This window comes from Oncorhynchus keta, chromosome 25, assembly GCF_023373465.1.
Source record: "Oncorhynchus keta strain PuntledgeMale-10-30-2019 chromosome 25, Oket_V2, whole genome shotgun sequence".
In the NCBI taxonomy this organism is placed as follows: domain Eukaryota; kingdom Metazoa; phylum Chordata; class Actinopteri; order Salmoniformes; family Salmonidae; genus Oncorhynchus; species Oncorhynchus keta.
In genome coordinates, this window is record NC_068445.1 from 45,010,674 (window position 1) to 45,033,870 (window position 23,197).

At 44.9% G+C, this 23,197-nt stretch overlaps 1 protein-coding gene across 1 annotated transcript in view; it reads left to right on the forward strand.

Moving 5' to 3' along the window:
* The window catches only part of LOC127911845 (ADP-ribosylation factor-like protein 15), a 174,542-nt gene that overhangs the window by 96,748 nt on the left and 54,597 nt on the right, over positions 1 to 23,197 (forward strand). The window contains exons 2-3 of the mRNA XM_052479729.1: positions 16,418 to 16,562; positions 22,436 to 22,495. Of these exons, the coding sequence (XP_052335689.1) occupies positions 16,418 to 16,562; positions 22,436 to 22,495 (205 nt within the window). The remainder of the gene's footprint in view (positions 1 to 16,417; positions 16,563 to 22,435; positions 22,496 to 23,197) is intronic.

Here is a 23,197-nt window from a genome sequence, read left to right on the forward strand (position 1 = left end):
TATAGTATATCGTTTGTGCTCCCACAGAATGAATTGTGAGCAAGGCCTCAAATAAGCTTTATGTACCAGAGCTGCAAGAAAAGTTCTACATATCATTGAAACAATGTTGCGATTGTTTGTGAGAATGCCAACAGGTGTGTTTCCCGTGGGGGAAAGATTCTATTGGGGAAAGGTTCCCGTGGGGGTTGCCATGGAAGCCAAGAAGGGGAGTGAGGTGTTTGTGTGTGTGTGTGTGTGTGTGTGTGTGTGTATGTGTGTTCAAACACACATGCATGTGGGGGTCTGGGAGAGGAAATGTGTCCATCTGATGAATGGGCATGTGCCTGAACTCAATTTTACACTCTAATTGTAGTCTCACCCATTCATTTCTACTGACCGGTCATTTTTGAGTTAAATAAAAGTTAAATAAAAGTCATCAACATGTATTTTGTGTGTTCAGATGCCCTGTGTGGACAAAGTCATGGAACCTCGTGACAATCAGATTCAATTAACTACTTTTTACAGAGAGAAAACTTGTAAATCGGTCAAATTTGACCGGAACACAACAGGAGGGTTAACTCACTGAAAGTGTAAAATGTACCCTATTTTCAGTGAATATGAGTCCCAATGTACTGGTGTTAAAATAACACCTTTGAAAGTGTTAAAGATTCAACTATGTTATAGTGTTCCCCATTGGGGTGGCAGGGTAGCCTAGTGGTTTAAAGCATTGGATTAGTAACCGGAAGGCTGCAAATTCAAATCCCTGAGCTGACAAGGTTCAAATCTGTCGTTCTGGCCCTGAACAGGCAGTTAACCCACTGTTCCTAGGCCGTCATTGAAAATAAGAATTTGTTCTTAACTGACTTGCCTGGTTAAATAAAGGTCAAATAAAAATAACAACATTTATGTCACGCTCGTCAATAGAGTTCCACATATTTTTAATCAACTGAAACTCACCAAAACAAAACAACAAACAACCAACCAACCAACCAACCAACCAACCAACCAACCAACCAACTGAACCGTGAAGCTACTAGCGTGCACACAGGCACCTAACTGTAGACAAGATCCCACACCAGAAAGTGGCTGAATATGATCCCCAATCAGAGACAACGATAAACAGCTGTCTCTGATTGGGAACCATATCAGGCCAACATAGATATACAAAAACCCCTAGACCTACAAAAACCCTTAAACCTACAAAAACCCTTAGACCTACAAAAACCCCTAGACATACAAAAACCCCTAGACATACAAAAACCCTAGACATACAAAACCCCTAGACATACAAAAACCCCTAGACATACAAAACCCCTAGACATACAAAACCCCCTAGACATACAAAACCCCCTAGACATACAAAACCCCTAGACATACAAAACCCCTAGACATACAAAACCCCTAGACATACAAAACCCCTAGACATACAAAACCCCTAGACATACAAAACCCTAGACATACAAAACCCTAGACATACAAAACCCTGGACATACAAAACCCCATGACATACAAAAACCCTAGACATACAAAACCCTAGACATACAAAAACCCTAGACATACGAAAAACCCTAGACATGCAAAAACCCTAGACATACAAAACCCCTAGACATACAAAACCCCTAGACATACAAAACCCCTAGACATACAAAAACCCTAGACATACAAAACCACTAGACATACAAAACCCCCTAGACATACAAAACCCCTAGACATACAAAACCCTAGACATACAAAACCCTGACATACAAAACCCTGGACATACAAACCCTAGACATACAAAACCCTAGACATACAAAACCCTGGACATACAAAAACCCCCTGACATACAAAAACCCGAGACATACCAAAACCCTGACATACAAAAACCCTAGACATACAAAACCCCTGACACACAAAACCCTAGACATACAAAACCCTGGACATACAAAACCCTTAGACATAAAAACCCTAGACATACAAAACCCCTAGACATACAAAACCCCTAGACATACAAAACCCCTAGACATACAAAACCCCTAGACATACAAAACCCCTTAGACATACAAAACCCCTAGACATACAAAACCCCTAGACATACAAAAACCCTTAGACATACAAAAACCCTTAGACCTACAAAAACCCTTAGACATACAAAAACCCTTAGACCTACAAAAACCCTAGACATGAAAAACCTTAGACATACAAAAACCCCTAGACATACAAAAACCCCTAGACATACAAAACCCCTAGACATACAAAACCCCCTAGACATACAAAACCCCTAGACATACAAAACCCCTAGACATACAAAACCCCTAGACATACAAAACCCCTAGACATACAAAACCCCTAGACATACAAAACCCCTAGACATACAAAAACCCTTAGACATACAAAAACCCCTAGACCTACAAAAACCCTTAGACCTACAAAAACCCTTAGACATACAAAAACCCTTAGACCTACAAAAACCCTAGACATGAAAAACCTTAGACATACAAAAACCCCTAGACATACAAAAACCCTTGTCACGCCCTGGTCGAGGTATTTTGTGTTTATCTTCATTTATTTGGTCAGGCCAGGGTGTGGCATGGGGTTTTTGTATGTGGTGTGTAGATAGTGGGATTGTAGCTTAGTGGGGTGTTCTAGTTAGGTCTATGGCTGTCTGAAGTGGTTCTCAATCAGAGGCAGGTGTTTATCGTTGTCTCTGATTGGGAACCATATTTAGGCAGCCATATTCTTTGTGTGTTTTGTGGGTGATTGTCCTTAGTGTCCTTGTTCCTGTCGCTGTGTTAGTTCACACAAGTATAGGCTGTTTCGGTTTTCGTTACGGTCTTTGTTTTGTAGTGTTTGTATTGATTCGTGTTTTACGTTTGTTTATTAAACATGGATCTCAATCTACACGCTGCATTTTGGTCCGACTCTCCTTCACCACAAGAGAACCGTTACAACCCTAGACATACAAAACCCCTAGACATACAAAACCCCTAGACATACAAAACCCCTAGACATACAAAACCCCTAGACATACAAAACCCCTAGACCTACAAAAACCCATAGACCTACAAAACCCTTAGACATACAAAAACCCCTAGACATACAAAACCCCTAGACATACAAAACCCCTAGACATACAAAACCCCTAGACATACAAAACCCCTAGACATACAAAACCCCTAGACATACAAAACCCCTAGACATACAAAACCCTAGACATACAAAACCCTAGACATACAAAACCCTAGACATACAAACCCCTAGACATACAAAACCCCTAGACATACAAAACCCCTAGACATACAAAACCCCTAGACATACAAAACCCCTAGACATACAAAAACCCCTAGACATACAAAACCCCTAGACATGCAAAACCCTTAGACCTACAAAAACCCTTAGACCTACAAAAACCCTTAGACATACAAAAACCCTTAGACATACAAAAACCCTTAGACCTACAAAACCCTAGACATGCAAAACCCTTAGACATACAAAAACCCTTAGACCTACAAAAATCAGAGACATACAAAAACCCTAGACATGCAAAACCTTTAGACCTACAAAAACACTAGACATACAAAACCCCTAGACATACAAAACCCCTAGACATACAAAACCCCTAGACATACAAAACCACTAGACATACAAAACCCCTAGACATACAAAACCACTAGACATACAAAACCCCTAGACATACAAAACCCCTAGACATACAAAACCCCTAGACATACAAAACCCCTAGACATACAAAACCCTCTAGACATACAAAACCCCTAGACATACAAAAACCCTAGACATACAAAAACCCTTAGACCTACAAAAACCCCTAGTCATACAAAACCCCTAGACATACAAAAACCCCTAGACATACAAAACCCCTAGACATACAAAACCCCTAGACATACAAAACCCCTAGACATACAAAAACCCTAGACATACAAAAACCCTAGACATACAAAACCCCCTAGACATACAAAAACCCTAGACATACAAAACCCCTAGACATACAAAAACCCCATGACATACAAAACCCCTAGACATACAAAACCCCTAGACATACAAAACCCCTAGACATACAGAACCCCTAGACATACAAAAACCCTAGACATACAAAACCCCTAGACATACAAAACCCCTAGACATACAAAAACCCTAGACATACAAAAACCCTTAGACCTACAAAAACCCTAGACATACAAAAACCCTTAGACCTACAAAAACCCTAGACATGCAAAAACCCTTAGACCTACAAAAACCCTAGACATGCAAAAACCCTTAGACCTACAAAAACCCTTAGACCTACAAAAACCCTAGACATACAAAACCCTTAGACCTACAAAAACCCTAGACATACAAAAACCCTTAGACCTACAAAAAACCCTAGACATACCAAAACTCTACACATACAAAACCCCTAGACATACAAAAACCCTAGACCTACAAAAACCCTAGACCTACAAAAACCCTAGACATACAAAAACCCTAGACATACGAAAAACTCTAGACATACGAAAACCCCTAGACATACAAAAACCCCTAGACATACAACAACCCCTAGACATACAAAAAAACCTAGACATACAAAAAACTAGAGTACCCACCCTAGTCACACCCTGACCTAACCAAAATATGAAAAAAAAAAAACAGATATCTAAGGTCAGGGCGTGTTGAAATGAACTTGACTGTGGTGTTAGCATGTGGTGTTAGCATGTGGTGTTAGCATAGCTCTACTGTAGATGAACACACAACACCTTCAGAGTTAAACATAACACTTGATTTATAGCAAACTGGACTCTGCTTAGTGTTGACGCTGTTACACTTTCTTAGTGTAAGAATTTGAACACCCGTAGTGTTACAGTAAATCATTGTGGGGTTTTGTTTTAACACTATACGGTGTAAAAAATGCATTAGCATATTTACCAGGATGCCTTTTCTTTTTGAGTAAATTGCAGAGTTAACACCTGTGCCTGTATTTGTTAGTGACAGAGAATTCTTTCCTTTTAAAGGCCTGTGGCTTTCAGCAAGTGAGTTCCTAGGCAAATGTTATCATTCAAGTTAAACTCTATGACAATACTTTACATAAACACTTTAATATGGAGTTGGTCCCCCCAGACTCCACTCTTCTGGGAAGGCTTTCCACTAGACGTTGGAACATTACCGTGGTGACATTGCTTCCATTCAGCCACAAGAACATGAGTCATGTTGGGCGATTAGGCCTGGCTCGCAGTCAGCTTTCCAATTCATCCCAAAGGTGTTCGATGGGGTTGAAGTTAGGGCTCTGTGCAGGTAGGACGTCATTGTAAATAAGAATTTGTTCTTAACTGACTGACGTCCTTAACTGACGTCCTGCATTTTAAAACATATTTCTTTCCATATTACAACAATTATCTAATCTGACTATCAACTGTAAATATACCAGTGGCGCAACTTTCACTGGGGACATTCTGAAATTGCATTTTTGTCATCCCCGACAAAAAGCAGTAGTGGTGTGCTTTCGGACCATGCGGGCCCATCAGAGAGGCGGGTAGGCTCTTTGGTGTTTTCATCCGGCTTGATTTAGGACCACGGGGACACCACAGAGCATGCGGACAGGCTGTGTGGAGGCAAATCTTCCGAAAGGCTGGTTTATAGGACTGTCACAGGAGAGATTAACAGAGGCAGGTCCTTTTCTCTGAGTTGTAAAAGCAAGCAGAGCAGAAACTGGCTACTTTTAATTTGGCTGATTCAAGGGTAACTGCTGTTTGACTTAAGAGGAAAGATAAGTATTTATTCCCAGTGTTGAGCTAGTAGTGTAGCTAACTGACATGTAACATTAGCTGATGTTTCATCCCCTCTTGACTGAAGTGAATGAACTAGCTACAGTAGCTCGCTAGTAGCTACCACACCCAGTTCAACTCCAGCCTCTAGCTATCTCAATATCTGCCAGGTAGCAGTTTCTAACAGCTGTTGTGTGTATGGAAACACTGGATAAGCCTGGATAAGCTTCAAAGATTTAAACTATTTTAAGGGAGTCTGACAAACCTCCAAAGTTTATTTCTAAACTGTATCAAGGGTTAATGGAGGCTTTTCCTGATGACACAAAACATGTAAAACAATAGTTGGATAAGACCTGGGAGATTGATGATGATGATGATGATGATGATGAATAGATACAGCTATGTTTGAATGCCCAGTCATGTTCATATCATCTCAGACATAAATGACTGCAGTTTGAGACCATCCATGGAACGTTCTATATGCCAGTGAAACAGAATATCATGCCCTCAGAAATGTAATTCCTCTGCTTGGAGGTGTGAAACACAACGGGACATATTTACATGTACTATAGTTTTGGGAAGACTGGCTGAATTCTGACAACGAGTATGTTCTTTAATCTCAGCATGTCTACAGATTCTCCCCCTTCTTCCTTTTTGTTTGCTTGGAAATGTCGATACTGGAGACTGTTTTCAGAAGAAACTGTGTAACCCAGCATTTATAGTGGCTAGGATATGCATTGCCCTTAATTGGAAGGTTTGTAATCCTCCCACAATGTCACAATGGATAGCAGAAATGTCAAGTTACGTATCACTAGATGTGATTTATTACCAGATTAAGGGTTTACTGGGCAACTTTCATAAGGTCTGGAAGCCTTATATGGAATACTGTACGACAAAAGGAGTCTGTATTGAAAACATGCCCACGTCAGGGGAGATACCCATTTAGGCAGCTGCTGGGTTGCTCAGTCCTGGCCCTGGGGTTCTACCCCCCCCCAGCCAGACCCCCCCCAGCCAGACCCGCCCCCCAGACCCGCCCCCCAGCCAGACCCCCCAGCCAGACCCCCCAGACCCCCAGCCAGACCCCCCAGCCAGACCCCCAGCCAGACCCCCCACCCCCCCCAACCAGACCCCCCAGCCAGACCCCCCCAGCCAGACCCCCCAGCCAGACCCGCCCCAGCCAGACCCCCCAGCCAGACCCCCCAGCCAGACCCCCCAGCCAGACCCCCCAGCCAGACCCGCCCCAGCCAGACCCCCCCAGCCAGTGGGTTGTCACTCTTGCCTTGGCATAACACACCTGAAACCAAAAAGGAATGTTTCACTAAGATCCTGAATCTGAGTGGGGTGTGTTGGGTCGGGGCACTGCAGAGCCGTGGACCCCTAGGGGCAGGACAAGGTGATCCAGCTATATTGTGTGTAAGTAAAACGATCTATACAGTACTATTAAGGCCGATGATATGAATTACAGTGCCCTCTGTAATTAATGAGACAGTGAAGCATTTGTTCTTCTTTTGGCTCTGAACTCCAAATGTTTGGATTTGCAACCAAACAATCATTATGAAGTTAAAGTGCAGATTGTCACCATTAATTTGATTTGTTATTTTAATCCATATCTGGTCAACCGTTTATAATTTTTTTATAACACTTTTCATACAAACAGCAAACGCATCCAACCAAGCCCCCCACCTCATTTTAGGTGACCAAAAGTATTGGGACGAGATAAATTGTATGTGTATTAAGGTAGTAAATCGTAATTGGTCCCACGTTCCTAGCACGCAATGACTACATCATGCATTTACTAAATGGTAAATTATGTATTGTGTCAGTCCCCCAAGACGTGCTAACCTCTCACAATTACAATAATAGGAGAGGTTAGCATTTTATATCATACCCCCAAGACATGCTAACCTCTCACCATTACAATAACAGGGGAGGTTAGCATTTTATATCATACTCCCAAAACATGCTAATCTCTCACCATTACACTAACAGGAGAGGTTAGCATTTTATATCATACCCCCAAAACATGCTAATCTCTCACCATTACACTAACAGGAGAGGTTAGCATTTTATATCATACCCCCAAGACATGCTAATATCTCACCATTACAATAACAGGAGAGGTTAGCATTTTATATCATACCCCCAAGACATGCTAATCTCTCACCATTACAATAACAGGAGAGGTTAGCATTTTATATCATACCCCCAAGACATGCTAATCTCTCACCATTACAATAACAGGAGAGGTTAGCATTTTATATCATACCCCCAAGACATGCTAATCTCTCACCATTACAATAACAGGAGAGGTTAGCATTTTATGTCATACCCCCAAGACATGCTAATCTCTCACCATTACAATAACAGGAGAGGTTAGCATTTTATATCATACCCCCAAGACATGCTAATCTCTCACCATTACAATAACAGGAGAGGTTAGCATTTTATGTCATACCCCAAGACATGCTAACCTCTCACCATTCACCACACTCTGCCTCACTCTGCTCCATGTCACTAGGTTTATAACACTCTGTCTGACTCTGCTCCATGTCACTAGGTTTATAACACTCTGTCTGACTCTGCTCCATGTCACTAGGTTTATAACACTCTGCTCCATGTCACTAGGTTTATAACACTCTGCTCCATGTCACTAGGTTTATAACACTCTGCTCCATGTCACTAGGTTTATAACACTCTGCTACAAGTCACTAGGTTTATAACACTCTGCTACATGTCAAATCAAATCAAATCAAATGTATTTATATAGCCCTTCGTACATCAGCTGATATCTCAAAGTGCTGTACAGAAACCCAGCCTAAAACCCCAAACAGCAAGCAATGCAGGTGTAGAAGCACGGTGGCTAGGAAAAACTCCCTAGAAAGGCCAAAACCTAGGAAGAAACCTAGAGAGGAACCAGGCTATGTGGGGTGGCCAGTCCTCTTCTGGCTGTGCCGGGTGGAGATTATAACAGAACATGGCCAAGATGTTCAAATGGTCATAAATGACCAGCATGGTCGAATAATAACAAGGCAGAACAGTTGAAACTGGAGCAGCAGCACAGTCAGGTGGACTGGGGACAGCAAGGAGTCATCATGTCAGGTCGTCCTGGGGCACAGTCCTTGGGCTCAGGTCCTCCGAGAGAGAGAGAGAAAGAAAGAAAGAGAGAATTAGAGAGAGCATATGTGGGGTGGCCAGTCCTCCCCTGGCTGCGCCAGGCGGAGATCATAACAGAACATGGCCAAGATGTTCAAACGTTCATAAATGACCAGCATGGTCAAACAATAGTAAGGCAGAACAGTTGAAACTGGAGCAGCAGCACGGCCAGGTGGACTGGGGACAGCAAGGAGTCATCATGTCAGGTAGTCCCGGGGCACAGTCCTTGGGCTCAGGTCAGTTGAAACTGGAGCAGCAGCATGGCCAGGTGGACTGGGGACAGCAAGGAGTCATCACTAGGTTTACAACACTCTGCTACAAGTCACTAGGTTTATAACACTGCTCCATGTCACTAGGTTTATAACACTCTGTCTCACTCTACTCCATGTCACTAGGTTTATAACACTCTGTCTCACTCTGCTCCATGTCACTAGGTTTATAACACTCTGCTCCATGTCACTAGGTTTATAACACTCTGCTCCATGTCACTAGGTTTATAACACTCTGCTCCATGTCACTAGGTTTATAACACTCTGCTCCATGTCACTAGGTTTATAACACTCTGCTCCATGTCACTAGGTTTATAACACTCTGCTCCATGTCACTAGGTTTATAACACTCTGTCTCACTCTGCTCCATGTCACTAGGTTTATAACACTCTGCTCCATGTCACTAGGTTTATAACACTCTGCTCCATGTCACTAGGTTTATAACAAGCTGTCTCACTCTGCTCCATGTCACTAGGTTTATAACACTCTTCCTCACTCTACTCCATGTCACTAGGTTTATAACACTCTTCTTCACTCTACTCCATGTCACTAGGTTTATAACACTCTTCCTCACTCTACTCCATGTCACTAGGTTTATAACACTCTGTCTCACTCTGCTCCATGTCACTAGGTTTATAACACTCTTCCTCACTCTACTCCATGTCACTAGGTTTATAACACTCTGTCTCACTCTGCTCCATGTCACTAGGTTTATAACACTCTGTCTCACTCTGCTCCATGTCATTAGGTTTATAACACTCTTCCTCACTCTCCTCCATGTCACTAGGTTTATAACACTCTGTCTCACTCTACTCCATGTCACTAGGTTTATAACACTCTGTCTCACTCTGCTCCATGTCACTAGGTTTATAACACTCAGTCTCACTCTGCTCCATGTCACTAGGTTTATAACACTCTTCCTCACTCTACTCCATGTCACTAGGTTTATAACACTCTGTCTCACTCTGCTCCATGTCACTAGATTTAAAACCATAATATGCCTAAACAGCAGACACTACGTCCTTCTTTGGTGGAAATTGTTCTTGGATTGCTGGGCCTGTGTTCTCTTTGTCTTTGTTCATTTCCCCTGCTAATGAACGAGGCTACTGCAGCATCACTAATGAACGAGGCTACTGCAACATCACTAATGAACGAGGTTACTGCAACATCACTAATGAACGAGGCTACTGCAACATCACTAATGAACGAGGCTACTGCAACATCACTAATGAACGAGGCTACTGCAACATCACTAATGAACGAGGCTACTGCAACATCACTAATGAACGAGGCTACTGCAACATCACTAATGAACGAGGCTACTGCAACATCACTAATGAACGAGGCTACTGCAACATCACTAATGAACGAGGCTACTGCAACATCACTAATGAACGAGGCTACTGCAACATCACTAATGAACGAGGTTACTCGCAACATCACTAATGAACGAGGCTACTGCAACATCACTAATGAACGAGGCTACTGCAACATCACTAATGAACGAGGCTACTGCAACATCACTAATGAACGAGGCTACTGCAACATCACTAATGAACGAGGTTACTCGCAACATCACTAATGAACGAGGCTACTGCAACATCACTAATGAACGAGGTTACTGCAACATCACTAATGAACGAGGCTACTGCAACATCACTAATGAACGAGGCTACTGCAACATCACTAATGAACGAGGTTACTCGCAACATCACTAATGAACGAGGCTACTGCAACATCACTAATGAACGAGGTTTACTCGCAACATCACTAATGAACGAGGCTACTGCAACATCACTAATGAACGAGGCTACTGCAACATCACTAATGAACGAGGCTACTCGCAACATCACTTGAGAGAACTGCCCACAACAGGTGTAGGAAGTGTGGGATAGAACTCGGCTCTGGTTTGGATCTGGGAGCCAATGCTTTTTTCCTGTGCTGTTTCACATTCGTACCTCCCGCCTCGCTCCGTATGCTATTGTTTAACTCAGGCTGGAACACCGGCTGGAACACCGGCTGGAACACCGGCTGGAACACCGGCTGGAACACCGGCTGGAACACCGTTTGTAGTCCCAGCTCTACTGCTCCAGCTAGGTTAAGACATGAGTGTCTGTGCACGTCAACACAAGCATTATTATTTGTGATTTAAAGTAATATTTGCATCAGGGTTTTGGTTATTGTGTCCAATTCATCTGTTTTCTCAATACTGCACCTTCCTTTTTGGATAATGAGCTGCTAGACATTCCTCAGCAGTACAGTGTTTGTGGCTCAGGAGGTGAATGGCTTCTGGCACAGTAGCAGTTTAGATAGACTAGAAAAAGGCCAATATCGGCCCGCCAATATCGGGCTCGGACAATTATTGGTAGTTTTCTAGGCAGGGGCTCCTCAAACAAGCCCAGCAGCTTTAGTTCCCTATCCTGGCTCCTGTATGACACACACGCGCGCACGCACGCACGCACGCACACGCACACGCACACAGACACCAAGGTCTACATCAGCCGGCTGTTGCCTTGTCTGATTCCGTTATTCGGACAGATTCTCCTTGTCTCCTTCAAACAGATTCTCCTTGTCTCCTTCAAACAGATTCTCCATGTCTCCTTCAAACAGATTCTCCTTGTCTCCTTCAAACAGATTCTCCATGTCTCCTTCAAACAGATTCTCCTTGTCTCCTTCAAACAGATTCTCCATGTCTCCTTCAAACAGATTCTCCTTGTCTCCTTCAAACAGATTCTCCTTGTCTCCTTCAAACAGATTCTCCTTGTCTCCTTCAAACAGATTCTCCATGTCTCCTTCAAACAGATTCTTCATGTTTCCTTCAAACAGATTCTCCTTGTCTCCTTCAAACAGATTCTCCTTGTCTCCTTCAAACAGATTCTCCATGTCTCCTTCAAACAGATTCTCCATGTCTCCTTCAAACAGATTCTCCATGTCTCCTTCAAACAGATTCTCCTTGTCTCCTTCAAACAGATTCTCCTTGTCTCCTTCAAACAGATTCTCCATGTCTCCTTCAAACAGATTCTCCTTGTCTCCTTCAAACAGATTCTCCATGTTTCCTTCAAACAGATTCTCCATGTCTCCTTCAAACAGATTCTTCATGTCTCCTTCAAACAGATTCTCCATGTCTCCTTCAAACAGGCAGCGTGTTTTGGCAGGGTGACCCTGGTTCGCAGGCTACTAGATCAGAGGGCTCTGGGGAAGGGACGGGAACCAGGGGGGGGTTAGGGAGAGAGAAAGAGAGGTGTTTGTTGCAGATAGACCCTGGTTCATTGATGTCTGTTTGTCTGTCTGGCTGGCTGGGGCTCCTAGACCAGAGGACTCTGTTATGTCTGAGGAAGGAACCATGTTCTGCTACTGATCCCCGTGCTTAAAGCGGCTGGGTTTCATTAGGCTGTTTACCACTTCAAATGTCTTTCTGGTTATAAAACGTTCAGATAGAAACCTATTGTATAGAATAGATAATGCCTAGCTTGTAGAATCAGGTGTTTCCAGGGCTGTTTCGATCGGGTTCAAGTCCGGGCTCTGACTGGGCCACTCAAGGACATTCAGTGACTTGTTCTGAAGCTGTGTGCTTAGGGTTGTTGTCCTGTTGGAAGGTGAACTTTCACCCCAGTCTGAGGTCCTGAGCGCTCTGGAGCAGGTCTTTCATCAAGGATCTCTCTGTACATTGCTCCGTTAATATTTCCCTCGATCCCGACTAGTCTCCCAGTCCCTAATAGTCACTCTGAGTTCCAGAGTTCTGCTCCCGACGGTTGCAGTGGTCTGAGGCACTGTGGTGGTCTGAGGCACTGTGGTGGTCTGAGGCACTGTGGCGGTCTGAGGCACTGCGGTGGTCTGAGGCACTGTGGTGGTCTGAGGCACTGCGGTGGTCTGAGGCACTGCGGTGGTCTGAGGCACTGTGGTGGTCTGAGGCACTGTGGTGGTCTGAGGCACTGTGGTGGTCTGAGGCACTGTGGTGGTCTGAGGCACTGTGGTGGTCTGAGGCACTGCGGTGGTCTGAGGCACTGTGGTGGTCTGAGGCACTGTGGTGGTTTGAGGCACTGAGGTGGTCTGAGGCACTGCGGTGGTCTGAGGCACTGCGGTGGTCTGAGGCACTGCGGTGGTCTGAGGCACTGTGGTGGTCTGAGGCACTGTGGTGGTCTGAGGCACTGTGGTGGTCTGAGGCGGTCTGAGGCACTGTGGTGGTCTGAGGCACTGCGGTGGTCTGAGGCACTGTGGTGGTCTGAGGCACTGCACTGTGGCGGTCTGAGGCACTGCACTGTGGCGGTCTGAGGCACTGCGGTGGTCTGAGGCACTGTGGTGGTCTAAGGCACTGCATCCCAGTGCAAGAGGCATCACACCAGTGATACAGTCTGGTTCGAATCCAGACTGTATCACATCTGGCTGTGATTTGGAGTCCCATAGGGCGGCACAAAATTGTCCCAGCGTCGGCCGGGTTCGGCCAGGGTAGGCCGTCATCGTAAGTAAAAATGTGTTCTTAACTGACTTGCCTAGTTAAATAAAATAAAAAATAGAATTATTCTACCACCACCATGCTTCACAGTAGGGATGGTGCCCGGCTTCCTCCAGATGTGATGCTCGGCATTCAGGCTGAAGAGTTCAATCTTGGTTTCATCAGGCCAGAGAACCTTGTTTCTCGTCCTTTCGGTGCCTTTTGAAAAATTCATGCGTCATGTGTCTTTTACTGAGGTAACAATGTAACAAATTGTGGGGAAAAAGGGGTCTGAATTCTTTCCGAAGGCAAAGAGAGACAAGGGGGTACAGGAGTCTGGTTTAGTTAATACAACTGTCCTGAGCTGCTTTTAACAATCACAGTTCCCAGTACCTCTTAATGTGTTACAGCATAGAGCCACTAGTGGTCATTCACCTGCACACTGGTGGGAGGAGCAAGAGGAGGATGGGATCATTGGATCAATAGGATGCTGGTGGGAGGAGCTATAGGAGGACAGGCTCATTGGAGCTATAGGATGCTGGTGGGAGGAGCTATAGGAGGATGGGCTCATTGGATCAATAGGATGCTGGTTGGAGGAGCTATTGACGGAAGGGCTCATTAGAGCTATAGGAGGCTGGTGGGAGGAGCTATAGGAGGACGGGCTCATTGGAGCTATAGGAGGCTGGTGGGAGGAGCTGTAGGATAATGGTGGGAGGAGCTATAGGAGGACGGGCTCATTGGAGCTATAGGATGCTGGTGGGAGGAGCTATAGGAGGATGGGCTCATTGGATCAATAGGATGCTGGTTGGAGAAGCTATTGACGGAAGGGCTCATTAGAGCTATAGGAGGCTGGTGGGAGGAGCTGTAGGATGATGGTGGGAGGAGCTATAGGAGGACGGGCTCATTGGAGCTATAGGATGCTTGTGGGAGGAGCTATGGGATGCTGGTTGGAGGAGCTATAGGAGGACGGGCTCATTGGAGCTATAGGAGGCTGGTGGGAGGAGCTGTAGGAGGCTGGTGGGAGGAGCTATAGGAGGATGGGCTCATTGGAGCTATAGGAGGCTGGTGGGAGGAGCTGTAGGATGATGGTGGGAGGAGCTATAGGAGGACGGGCTCATTGGAGCTATAGGATGCTGGTGGGAGGAGCTGTAGGAGGCTGGTGGGAGGAGCTATAGGAGGACGGGCTCATTGGAGCTATAGGAGGCTGGTGGGAGGAGCTATAGGAGGCTGGTGGGAGGAGCTGTAGGATGATGGTGGGATGAGCTATAGGAGGACGGGCTCATTGGAGCTATAGGATGCTGGTGGGAGGAGCAAGAGGAGGATGGGATCATTGGAGCAATAGGATGCTGGTGGGAGGAGCTATAGGAGGACGGGCTCATTGGAGCTATAGGAGGCTGGTGGGAGGAGCTGTAGGATAATGGTGGGAGGAGCTATAGGAGGACGGGCTCATTGGAGCTATAGGATGCTGGTGGGAGGAGCTATAGGAGGATGGGCTCATTGGATCAATAGGATGCTGGTTGGAGAAGCTATTGACGGAAGGGCTCATTAGAGCTATAGGAGGCTGGTGGGAGGAGCTGTAGGATGATGGTGGGAGGAGCTATAGGAGGACGGGCTCATTGGAGCTATAGGATGCTTGTGGGAGGAGCTATGGGATGCTGGTTGGAGGAGCTATAGGAGGACGGGCTCATTGGAGCTATAGGAGGCTGGTGGGAGGAGCTGTAGGAGGCTGGTGGGAGGAGCTATAGGAGGATGGGCTCATTGGAGCTATAGGAGGCTGGTGGGAGGAGCTGTAGGATGATGGTGGGAGGAGCTATAGGAGGACGGGCTCATTGGAGCTATAGGATGCTGGTGGGAGGAGCTGTAGGAGGCTGGTGAGAGGAGCTATAGGAGGACGGGCTCATTGGAGCTATAGGAGGCTGGTGGGAGGAGCTATAGGAGGCTGGTGGGAGGAGCTGTAGGATGATGGTGGGATGAGCTATAGGAGGACGGGCTCATTGGAGCTATAGGATGCTGGTGGGAGGAGCAAGAGGAGGATGGGATCATTGGAGCAATAGGATGCTGGTGGGAGGAGCTATAGGAGGACGGGCTCATTGGAGCTATAGGAGGCTTGTGGGAGGAGCTATAGGATGCTGATGGGAGGAGCTATAGGATGCTGATGGGAGGCGCTGTAGGAGTACGGGCTCATTGGAGCTATAGGATTCTGGTGGGAGGAGCTATAGGAGGACGGGCTCATTGGAGCTATAGGATGCTTGTGGGAGGAGCTATAGGATGCTGATGGGAGGAGCTATAGGATGCTGATGGGAGGCGCTGTAGGAGTACGGGCTCATTGGAGCTATAGGATTCTGGTGGGAGGAGCTATAGGAGGACGGGCTCATTTGAGCTGTAGAATGCTGGTGGGAGGAGCTATATGAGGACTGGCTCATTGGAGCTATAGAATGCTGGTGGGGGGAGGTATAGGATGCTGGTGGGAGGATCTATATGATGCGGGTGGGAGGAGCCATAGGAGGCGGGTGGGAGGGGCTATACGATGCTGGTGGGAGGAGCTATATGATGCTGGTGGGAGGAGCTATATGAGGCTGGTGGGCGGGGCTATACAATGTTGGTGGGAGGAGCTATATGATGCTGGTGGGAGGAGCCCGTCCTCCTGTAGCTCCTCCCACCAGCATCCTATAGCTCCTCCCACCAGCCTCTACTCACACTCACACACACACACACACAGATCTCACTTGACAAGGAGATAGGAGTTCTGTTAAACCGTTCCCCCTACCACCAGCTATTAATATTACCATTGTCGAATAGAAGACGCCGTGATGATTATTAAAATGTTCTGTGTTCTTGTTTCTCTGTAGTGTTTCCGGGCACTGTGCTGTAAAGGACATCCCCCGTCCAGACCAGAGTATGATGTGGTGTGTATCGGACTGACCGGGGCCGGCAAGAGCAGCCTACTGGCGTGGCTGTGTAACGAGGGGAGCCACGGCATCGGTCCGACCACAGGTACCGACACACACACACACACACACACACACACACACACACACACACACACACACACACACACACACACACACACACACACACACACACACACACACACACACACAGAATGCCTTGTCTATCAATCTATTGATTTTCCATGACCAGAAAGAAAGAGGGGCGAGAGAAATCCCAGAAAGATAGGGCTAGTATTTCACCCCTGTCAAAACTAGTATATCACCCCTGTCAAAACTAGTATATCACCCCTGTCAAAACTAGTATATCACCTCTGTCAAAATGAGTATATCACCCCTGTCAAAATGAGTATATCACCCCTGTCAAAACTAGTATATCACCCCTGCCAAAATGAGTATATCACCCCTGTCAAAACTAGTATATCACCCCTGCCAAAACTAGTATATCACCCCTGTCAAAATGAGTATATCACCCCTGTCAAAACTAGTATATCACCCCTGTCAAAACTAGTATATCACCCCTGTCAAAACTAGTATATCACCTCTGTCAAAATGAGTATATCACCCCTGTCAAAATGAGTATATCACCCCTGTCAAAACTAGTATATCACCCCTGCCAAAATGAGTATATCACCCCTGTCAAAACTAGTATATCACCCCTGCCAAAATGAGTATATCACCCCTGTCTAAACTAGTATATCACCCCTGTCAAAACTGTCCTGTCCCCCCCCCTCTCTCCCCTTTCCACTCTCCTCTCCCCTTTCCCCTCTCCTCTACCCTCTACCCTCACCCTTTTCCCCTCCCCTCTCCCCTCCTCTCTCCTCTAACCTCTCCTCTACACTATCCCCTCTCATCTACCAACTCCCCTCTCCTCTCTCTACCCTATCTCCTCTCCTCCCCCTATCCCCTCTCCCCTTTCCCTCTCCTCTCTCCTCTCCCCTATCCTCTCTCCTCTTCTCTCTCCTCTACCCTACCCTATCCCCTCTCCTCTACCCTCGCTCCTCTCCCCTCTCCTCTCTCTACCCTATCCCCTCTCCTCTCCCCATCCCCTCTCCCCTTTCCCTCTCCCTTATCCTCTCTCCTCTCTTCTCTTCTCTCTCCTCTACTCTACCCTATCCCCTCTCCTCTACCCTCGCTCCTCTCCCATCTCCTCTCTCCCCTCTCCATCCCTCTACCCTATCCCCTTTCCTCTACCCTCTCCTCTCTCCCCTTTCCATCTCTCTCCCCCCTCTGTCCCTCTCTCCTCTCTCCCCTCTCCCCTTCTCCTCTCTCCTCTCCTCTCCTCTCTCTTCTCCCCTCTCCCCTCTCCCCTCTCCCCTCTCCCCTCTCCTCTCTCCACTCTCCATTCCTCTTCCCGTACCCCTAAACCTCAGGGATTGGGCCATGATTCTTCTCCTTCTTCTCCGCAGACACAGTCCAGAGTTGCCTTTGCTCACTGCCACTTCAACCTCAAACCCACGGCTAAATATAAAGACTGAGTGCAGGGAGGGAGGAAAACCCCGTCCTCTGGCTGTCTGCTGGGGCTTTAATAGATAAGATACAGCCGTTATTGACCTATGTGGGGAGTTATTCTGGCAACCCTTCTGAAGGTAGGGTTAAGATGAAGCTGTCAGCATGCTTACTGTCTACCGATGGCTACAGACAGACAGGCAGGTAGGTAGGCAGACACAGACAGACAGACAGACAGACAGACAGACAGACAGACAGACAGACAGACAGACAGACAGACAGACAGACAGACAGACAGACAGACAGACAGACGGTTGGATGAGAGAGAGCCTCTGCTGTTGAACGCAGGTACAGTACACCTGCAGGAGAGTTTTGCAAGACTGTGTTCTTCTCAACATTTTGAAAAGCTCTGTGTTTAGAGTTGGGATCATATGGTTTAGACTGTTGTAAGTTAAACAGGAACCACAACCTTCTCAAACACTGCTCTGTTTTGGTAACCCTGACACTAAAACACACTTGTGTTTTCAAATGTCATCTCTTGTTAACTCAACATGTTGGTGGTTTTGAAATAATTCGCTAAACGTTTCGTTGGAATCTTCTGGATGTGGGGAAGTAGATTTTCAAATTATTTTTAAGAGGACCAACAAATGTTTCAGAGTCAATTCTATTACAATTCAATCAGTCCTTCTACATGTTAGTCTGACTGTCTCTCTTCTTCTACATGTTAGTCTGACTGTCTCTCTTCTACATGTTAGTCTGAGACTGTCTCTTCTTCTACATGTTAGTCTGAGACTGTCTCTTCTTCTACATGTTAGTCTGACTGTCTCTCTTCTTCTACATGTTAGTCTGACTGTCTCTCTTCTTCTACATGTTAGTCTGACTCTGTCTTCTTCTACATGTTAGTCTGAGACTGTCTCTTCTTCTACATGTTAGTCTGAGACTGTCTCTCTTCTTCTACATGTTAGTCTGACACTGTCTCTCTTCTACATGTTAGTCTGAGACTGTCTCTTCTTCTACACGTTAGTCTGAGACTGTCTCTTCTTCTACATGTTAGTCTGAGACTGTCTCTTCTTCTACATGTTAGTCTGACTCTGTCTTCTTCTACATGTTAGTCTGAGACTGTCTCTTCTTCTACATGTTAGTCTGAGACTGTCTCTCTTCTTCTACATGTTAGTCTGAGACTGTCTCTCTTCTACATGTTAGTCTGAGACTGTCTCTTCTTCTACATGTTAGTCTGAGACTGTCTCTCTTCTACATGTTAGTCTGAGACTGTCTGTCTTCTACATGTTAGTCTGAGACTGTCTCTTCTTCTACATGTTAGTCTGAGACTGTCTCTTCTTCTACATGTTAGTCTGAGACTGTCTCTTCTTCTACATGTTAGTCTGACTCTGTCTTCTTCTACATGTTAGTCTGAGACTGTCTCTTCTTCTACACGTTAGTCTGAGACTGTCTCTCTTCTTCTACATGTTAGTCTGAGACTGTCTCTCTTCTTCTACATGTTAGTCTGACTCTGTCTCTCTTCTACATGTTAGTCTGTGACTGTCTCTTCTTCTACACGTTAGTCTGAGACTGTCTCTTCTTCTACATGTTAGTCTGAGATTGTCTCTTCTTCTACATGTTAGTCTGAGACTGTCTCTTCTTCTAGATGTTAGTCTGACTCTGTATTCTTCTACATGTTAGTCTGACTCTGTCTTCTTCTAGATGTTAGTCTGAGACTGTCTCTTCTTCTACATGTTAGTCTGAGACTGTCTCTCTTCTTCTACATGTTAGTCTGAGACTGTCTCTCTTCTTATACATGTTAGTCTGACTCTGTCTTCTTCTAGATGTTAGTCTGAGACTGTCTCTTCTTCTACATGTTAGTCTGAGACTGTCTCTCTTCTTCTACATGTTAGTCTGAGACTGTCTCTCTTTTTCTACATGTTAGTCTGACTCTGTCTTCTTCTACATGTTAGTCTGAGACTGTCTCTTCTTCTACATGTTAGTCTGAGACTGTCTGTCTTCTACATGTTAGTCTGAGACTGTCTCTTCTTCTACATGTTAGTCTGAGACTGTCTCTTCTTCTACATGTTAGTCTGAGACTGTCTCTTCTTCTACATGTTAGTCTGACTCTGTCTTCTTCTACATGTTAGTCTGAGACTGTCTCTTCTTCTACATGTTAGTCTGAGACTGTCTCTCTTCTTCTACATGTTAGTCTGAGACTGTCTCTCTTCTTCTACATGTTAGTCTGACTCTGTCTCTCTTCTACATGTTAGTCTGTGACTGTCTCTTCTTCTACACGTTAGTCTGAGACTGTCTCTTCTTCTACATGTTAGTCTGAGACTGTCTCTTCTTCTAAATGTTAGTCTGAGACTGTCTCTCTTCTTCTACATGTTAGTCTGAGACTGTCTCTCTTCTACATGTTAGTCTGAGACTGTCTCTTCTTCTACATGTTAGTCTGAGACTGTCTCTTCTTCTACATGTTAGTCTGAGACTGTCTCTCTTCTTCTACATGTTAGTCTGAGACTGTCTCTCTTCTTCTACATATTAGTCTGACTCTGTCTTCTTCTACATGTTAGTCTGAGACTGTCTCTTCTTCTACATGTTAGTCTGAGACTGTCTCTCTTCTTCTACATGTTAGTCTGACTCTGTCTTCTTCTACATGTTAGTCTGAGACTGTCTCTTCTTCTACATGTTAGTCTGAGACTGTCTCTTCTTCTACATGTTAGTCTGAGACTGTCTCTCTTCTTCTACATGTTAGTCTGAGACTGTCTCTCTTCTACATGTTAGTCTGAAACTGTCTCTTCTTCTACATGTTAGTCTGAGACTGTCTCTTCTTCTACATGTTAGTCTGAGACTGTCTCTTCTTCTACATGTTAGTCTGACTCTGTCTTCTTCTACATGTTAGTCTGAGACTGTCTCTTCTTCTACATGTTAGTCTGAGACTGTCTCTCTTCTTCTACATGTTAGTCTGAGACTGTCTCTCTTCTTCTACATGTTAGTCTGACTCTGTCTTCTTCTACATGTTAGTCTGAGACTGTCTCTTCTTCTACATGTTAGTCTGAGACTGTCTCTTCTTCTACATGTTAGTCTGAAACTGTCTCTTCTTCTATATGTTAGTCTGACTGTTTCTCTTCTTCTACATGTTAGTCTGACTCTGTCTCTCTTCTTCTACATGTTCGTCCGACTCTGTTTCTCTTCTTCTACATGTTAGTCTGTGACTGTCTCTTCTTCTACACGTTAGTCTGAGACTGTCTCTTCTTCTACATGTTAGTCTGAGACTGTCTCTTCTTCTACATGTTAGTCTGAGACTGTCTCTCTTCTTCTACATGTTAGTCTGAGACTGTCTCTCTTCTACATGTTAGTCTGAGATTGTCTCTTCTTCTACATGTTAGTCTGAGACTGTCTCTTCTTCTACATGTTAGTCTGAGACTGTCTCTTCTTCTAGATGTTAGTCTGACTCTGTATTCTTCTACATGTTAGTCTGAGACTGTCTCTTCTTCTACATGTTAGTCTGAGACTGTCTCTCTTCTTCTACATGTTAGTCTGAGACTGTCTCTTCTTCTAGATGTTAGTCTGACTCTGTCTTCTTCTACATGTTAGTCTGAGACTGTCTCTTCTTCTACATGTTAGTCTGAGACTGTCTCTCTTCTTCTACATGTTAGTCTGACTCTGTCTTCTTCTACATGTTAGTCTGAGACTGTCTCTTCTTCTACATGTTAGTCTGAGACTGTCTCTTCTTCTACATGTTAGTCTGAGACTGTCTCTCTTCTTCTACATGTTAGTCTGAGACTGTCTCTTTTCTACATGTTAGTCTGAGACTGTCTCTCTTCTTCTACATGTTAGTCTGACTCTGTCTTCTTCTACATGTTAGTCTGAGACTGTCTCTTCTTCTACATGTTAGTCTGAGACTGTCTCTTCTTCTACATGTTAGTCTGAGACTGTCTCTTCTTCTACATGTTAGTCTGAAACTGTCTCTTCTTCTATATGTTAGTCTGACTGTTTCTCTTCTTCTACATGTTAGTCTGACTCTGTCTCTCTTCTTCTACATGTTAGTCCGACTCTGTTTCTCTTCTTCTACATGTTAGTCTGACTCTCTCTCTTCTTCTACATGTTAGTCTGACCCTGTCTCTCTTCTTCTACATGTTAGTCTGACTGTCTCTCTTCTACATGTTAGTCTGACTGTCTCTCTTCTACATGTTAGTCTGACTCTGTCTCTCTTCTTCTACATGTTAGTCTGACCCTGTCTCTCTTCTTCTACACGTTAGTCTGACTCTGTCTCTCTTCTTCTATATGTTAGTCTGACCCTGTCTCACTTCTTCTACATGTTAGTCTGACTCTGTCTCTCTTCTTCTATATGTTAGTCTGACCCTGTCTCTCTTCTTCTATATGTTAGTCTGACCCTGTCTCTCTTCTTCTACATGTTAGTCTGACTCTGTCTCTCTTCTTCTACATGTTAGTCTGACCCTGTCCCAATATCTTTCTTTCTCTCAGGCTTCAGCATCAAAGCAGTACCGTTCCCAAACGCCATCTTGAATGTAAAGGAACTCGGAGGTAAAGTTAAAGAATAGATTTGATTATGAATGCTAGCCATATTGATTGGGTGTGTTTGATTATGAATGCTAGCCGTATTGGTTGGGTGTGTTTGATTATGAATGCTAGCCGTATTGGTTGGGTGTGTTTGATTATGAATGCTATCCATATTGGTTGGGTGTGTTTGACTGTGGATGCTAGCCATATTGATTGGGTGTGTTTGATTATGAATGCTAGCCATATTGATTGGGTGTGTTTGATTATGAATGCTAGCCGTATTGGTTGGGTGTGTTTGATTATGAATGCTAGCCATAGTGGTTGGGTGTGTTTGATTATGAATGCTAGTCATAGTGGTTGGGTGTGTTTGATTATGAATGCTAGTCATAGTGGTTGGGTGTGTTTGACTGTGAATGCTAGCCATAGTGTTGGGTGTGTTTGATTATGAATGCTAGCCATAGTGGTTGGGTGTGTTTGATTATGAATGCTAGCCATAGTGGTTGGGTGTGTTTGATTATGAATGCTAGCCATAGTGGTTGGGTGTGTTTGATTATGAATGCTAGCCATAGTGGTTGGGTGTGTTTGATTATGAATGCTAGCCATAGTGGTTGGGTGTGTTTGATTATGAATGCTAGCCATAGTGGTTGGGTGTGTTTGATTATGAATGCTAGCCATAGTGGTTGGGTGTGTTTGATTATGAATGCTAGCCATAGTGGTTGGGTGTGT